This window comes from Manihot esculenta, chromosome 18 (assembly GCF_001659605.2).
Source record: "Manihot esculenta cultivar AM560-2 chromosome 18, M.esculenta_v8, whole genome shotgun sequence".
Lineage (NCBI taxonomy): Eukaryota > Viridiplantae > Streptophyta > Magnoliopsida > Malpighiales > Euphorbiaceae > Manihot > Manihot esculenta.
In genome coordinates, this window is record NC_035178.2 from 21919359 (window position 1) to 21924712 (window position 5354).

At 39.2% G+C, this 5354-nt stretch overlaps 1 protein-coding gene across 1 annotated transcript; it reads right to left on the bottom strand.

Annotated features, from left to right (window-relative positions):
• Positions 1-530: 530 nt before the first annotated feature.
• LOC110606254 lies at positions 531-4226 on the bottom strand. Its single transcript, XM_043953151.1, has 4 exons — positions 2801-4226; positions 1947-2500; positions 1516-1694; positions 531-1446 (listed from the first exon to the last, which is right to left on the bottom strand). The coding sequence occupies exons 1-4, from the start codon at positions 4224-4226 to the stop codon at positions 531-533; spliced, it is 3075 nt and encodes a 1024-aa protein (XP_043809086.1).
• Between the last annotated feature and the right edge of the window lie 1128 nt (positions 4227-5354).

Genomic DNA, 5354 nt, shown 5'->3' on the forward strand with positions numbered 1-5354 from the left:
TAAGCTAGCACCTCCCCTGAAGCTAATTACTCTAACTTTGGAATGGTACAATTTAAATCTAATAGTTGCTCTATTTCTATTTGTAGGTTTTAGAATGTGACAATTCTCCCCTCCTTTTAGAAAGAATTTCGTCCTCAAAATTTACCTATCATGAATAGCTGGGGGTGTTGTTGCCTCATTAATTCCTCACTTTCCCATGTAGCTTCCTCTGTTTTATGGTTTCTCCAAAGAATCTTCACTAATGGAATCTTCTTAGTCCTCAGTTCCTTTATTTCTCGTGCTAAAATGTTCACTGGTTCCTCCTCATAAGTCAAATCAGGTTGGATATCAATTGTCTCAGAAGAAATGATATGAGAAGGATTAGATCCGTATTTTCTCAACATGGATACATGGAAGACATTATGTATCTTATCTAATTCTGGGGGTAATGCTAACCTGTAGGCTACCGGACCCACACGTTCAGTTATCTCATATGGACCAATAAACCTAGGACTTAACTTTTCCTTTTTTCCAAATCTAAGCACCCTTTTCTATGGAGAGACTTTAAGAAACACTTTATCTCCAACTTCATATGCTATATCTTTTCTCTTCAAATTTGTATAAGACTTCTGTCTATCTGAAGCTGCTTTCAACCTTTCCTTGATAATTCTAACTTTCTCTTCTATTTCCCTCACCAAGTCTGGACCTATCAATTTAGCCTCACTGAGTTCTGTCCAGCACAATGGAGTTCTACATTTCCTTCCATACAATGCTTCATAAGGTGCCATTTTGATACTTGCTTGATAACTGTTGTTGTATGCAAATTCAACCAATGGAAGGTATCTTTCCCAGCTCCCTTCGAATTCAATAACACAACTTCTAAGCATATCTTCCAGTGTTTGAATTACCCTTTCAGATTGCCCATCTGTTTGAGGATGAAAAGCTATACTAAATTTCAACTTAGTACCCAGTGCTTCATGCAATTTCTCCCGAAATCTAAATGTGAACCTCGGGTCCCTATCTGAAATAATGGAAAGAGGTACTCCATGTAATCGAACTATTTCATTGATATATAGTTCTGCATATTTCTCCAATGAGTAATCAGTTCTCACTAGCAAGAAATGAGCTGACTTAGTCAATCTATCTACAATCACCCATATGGCATCTTTTTTTCTTGGTGTCAGTGGCAATCCCACAACAAAATCCATAGTGATCCTATCCCACTTCCATTCTGGTATGGAAATAGGGTGTAAAAGACCAGATGGAACTTGATGCTCAGCTTTCACTTGCTGACAAGTCAGACATGTAGCCACAAATTCAACTATATCTTTCTTCATACCTGGCCACCAATAATGCAGTTTCAAATCTTGATACATTTTAGTCCTACCAGGATGCATAGCATATGAACTACTGTGTGCTTCCACCAGAATGCTCTTCCTCAGGTCATAAACATTAGGTACAGATATTCTGCCTTTATAATACAAATAGCCATCATTCCGAATCACATGTTTCTGCTTTTTCTCCTATTGGACTTGCCTTATCCACAAAGCTATTTCAGTATCCCCTTTCTGTGCTTCCTGGACTTGTTGAAGTAGATTGGGTCTAAACTTTAGTTCTGCGATGATAGCACCATCATTAGCTAAAGATCGGCGAGCATTCAAAGCTCTTAGAGCAGCAAAGGATTTCCTGCTAAGTGCATCTGCTACCAGATTAGCCTTACCTGGATGATAGTCAATAATGCAATCATAATCCTTAAGCAACTCTAACCATCTTCTCTGTCTCAAGTTAAGCTCCTTTTGTGTGGGAAAATATTTTAAACTTTTATGATCTGTATAGATATAACATTTTTCTCCCTACAAGTAATGCCTCCATATCTTTAATGCAAAGACTATGGCTGCTAACTCTAAATCATGGGTAGGGTAGTTCTTCTCGTGCGACTTTAATTTTCTTGAAGCATAAGCAACTACCTTCCCCTCTTGCATGAGTACACAACCCAGTCCATTATGTGAGGCATCACTATAGATCACAAAACCTTTACCTGATTCTGGTTGTGTAAGGACAGGTGCCTGTGTAAGCATCTTCTTAAGCTTTTCAAAACTCTTTTGGCATTTTTCATCCCAGCCATACTTAACATTCTTGTGCAACAATTTAGTCAACGGGGCAGCAATGATTGAAAATCCCTTTACAAACCGCTTATAGTATCCAGCCAAACCCAGAAAACTCCTAATCTCTGCTACGTTTTTAGGTGGTTTCCACTCAAGGATAGCTTCTATCTTTTTAGGGTCTACTCTAATTCCTTCAGCTGACACAACATGCCCAAGAAAGGATATATCATTTAGCCAAAACTCACATTTACTAATCTTGGCATAAAGTTGTTTCTCTCTCAGAGTCTGTAATACTATCCTCAAATGTTGATCGTATTCTTTCTTAGTCTTTGAGTATATTAAGATATCATCTATGAACACTACCACAAACTGATCTAGGTAGGGATGGAAGATGCGGTTCATCAGATCCATGAAAGCTGCAGGAGCATTAGTTAACCCAAAAGGCATAACAAGAAATTCATAGTGTCCATATCTGGTTCTAAAAGCAGTTTTAGAGACATCTATTTCTTTTATCTTCAACTGATGGTAACCCGATCTCAAATCGATTTTAGAAAAGATAATGGCTCCTTTTAGCTGATTAAACAAGTCATCTATGCGGGGCAAAGGGTATTTATTTTTAATTGTCACCTTATTTAATTGCCTGTAATCTATACACAACCTTAGTGTCCCATCCTTTTTTTTTACAAACAATACAGGTGCGTCCCAAGGTGAGATACTAGGTCGTATGAAACCCTTGTCAAGCAATTCTTGTAATTGTATTTTTAACTCTTTTAATTTAGTAGGTGCCATCCTATAAGGAGCAATAGAGATAGGTGCGGTGCCTGGTATAACATCTATGGAAAATTCCACTTCTCTCTCTGGTGGTAACCTAGGAAGATCATCAGGAAAAACATCAGAGAAATCACACACTGTGGATATGTCATGCACACATGGATTCTCCTTTTTAGTTTCAAGTACACAGACTAGGTAGGCTTCACAACCCTTGCTGATTAATCTCCTAGCTGTAGCTGTTGATATAATATTAGACAGGTAATCTGATCTCTCCCCTACAACTACCACATCATGATCTACAAGTGTTTTCAATGTAATTCTTCTTGATCTGCAATCCACTATTACCCGATGCCTAGATAACCAATCCATGCCAAGGATTACATCAAATTCTCTAAAGGGTAATTCTATCAAATCACCATGGAAAATATGACCGTGGATGGATATAGGACAATCCCTATATACTTTACTCACTATCACACTATGACCAAGGGGGTTGGTTACTATTATATCTTGGTTTAGAGAATCTGCTTGTAATTTCCCCTCATTAACAATGGGTAAACATATGTATGAATATGTAGATCCTGGGTCTATTAATGCATGCACAGGTTTATCAAAGATTGAGAATATATCAACAATCACAACTGGGGAGTCTCTGTCCTCTTTAGCCCTGATGGCATAGGCTCTAGCAGGTGTTCTGAAGTCTGGTCTATCTACTATTTCAGACACCCTCTGATTGGCTAAAGCTGCCCCTGTTTGATTACCTCTACCCCTTCCTCTTCCTCTAGATCCGGCAGGAATAGGCCTCTCTACAGGTGTTGCTGATGATACCTGTCCCCTAGGACAGTCTCTCATAAGATGCTCAGTAGATCCACACCTGAAGCATGCCCCTGTTAGTTTTCTGTAGGGTCCCAAATGCCTTCTACCATAGTGCTCACATATAGGGTATTGTCCCCTGCCTCCGCCTCTTGAACTGGCTACGGTAGTACTAGTTTGTTGCCCAAACCTTCCTGCAAAACTCTGCGCTAGTGGCTGCCTTTGTCTTTGTACTTGACTCTGCCCTGATGGTTGGGTACCCCTTTGTCTCTTAATAGGTGCTTGAGAGGCTGAGGATTGCCCCTGTATATGGGTTTGCCCTCTCTTCTGTTGTCCTTCCTGTCTCCAGCTTTGTTCTTCTTCTTTTATCTTATCTATATTCAATGCTGCGTTTACCAGACCAGATAACTCTTTTATGGGATGGGCTGCCAAAAGCACCCTAATGTCATTATGCAAACCCTGCTCAAATTTCTTACATCTGGCTTCCTCTATAGGCACTATTTCCCGGGCATACTTACTCAGTCTGATGAAATCTTTTTCATACTCACTAACAGTCATCCTGCCCTGTCTTAAATACATGAATTCTCTTCTCTTTTCATCTAGATACAAATCTCCAATATACTTTTTTCGAAACTCAGCCAGGAAGAATTCCCAAGTCTGCTGCTCAATTTGCACAGTTTGTGATATGGTGTCCCACCACTGATAGGCCTCCTCTTGTAACAAAGCAACTGCACAAGCCACACTGTCTGGTGGTGTGCACTAAAGCTGCTGCAACACTCTCTCTGTACTTTGCAGCTAGTACTCTACTGCTGGAGCATCATCTTCTCTTCTGCCTTTGAATTCAATAGCTCCATATTTTCTAAGCTTGTCTATTGGTGGTCTAGCAGGAGCCTGTACAGGCACTGCAACTAGTGCTGGCACCTGAGGTACTGCCCCTGAAACTCGTCTAAACATATCTGCCAGCTGTTGTAAGAATGCATCCTGTCCTGGCCTATCTTCACCAGAAGGAGCTGGTGCAACTGCTGGCTCAACAGGTTATGAGGGGGCATGACTTTCCACCTCCTCATCTATGGCACGTTGTGATTCCTCAGATATCCTCTCTCTATAAACAATTAAAGACACAAAATATGCTTGCATCAATTTTACAGAGATACATCATAACATTGACACATTTGGCATGTACATTCAATTATGCTATATCCTAGAACCGCCTAAACCTCTGCTCTGATTCCAAAAAATGTAACACCCCTTACCCGTCTATAAAATAGCTCAATAAAGGATGCCACATACTATACTATATGCAATTACATATATGGAGTTAAATTAGCTTTTACATTGTAACTTGTTCTTTAGTTTGTTTAAACGCATGTTGATTCACAAACAATTTTAAATGGAGAAACTGCAAGAGTCTCCCCTGTTTATTAGCAATTATCCCTATGGACATTAGTCATAAAATCTCAATATTTGCTCATTTCACATTATCAAATCCATAAATAGAACATAATAACTTAAAATAGTAAACACATTTGTATATATTTGTACTATTTTCAACGTTCATTTACAGACTCTTGATAGACTACTAATGTACATGCCAAACATAAACAACCTCTGTACAAATCTTGTGAATGACTAGTTATGATGATGTCTTTGTGCTGATGCAGAACCAGACCTACTAACTGTTGCTTC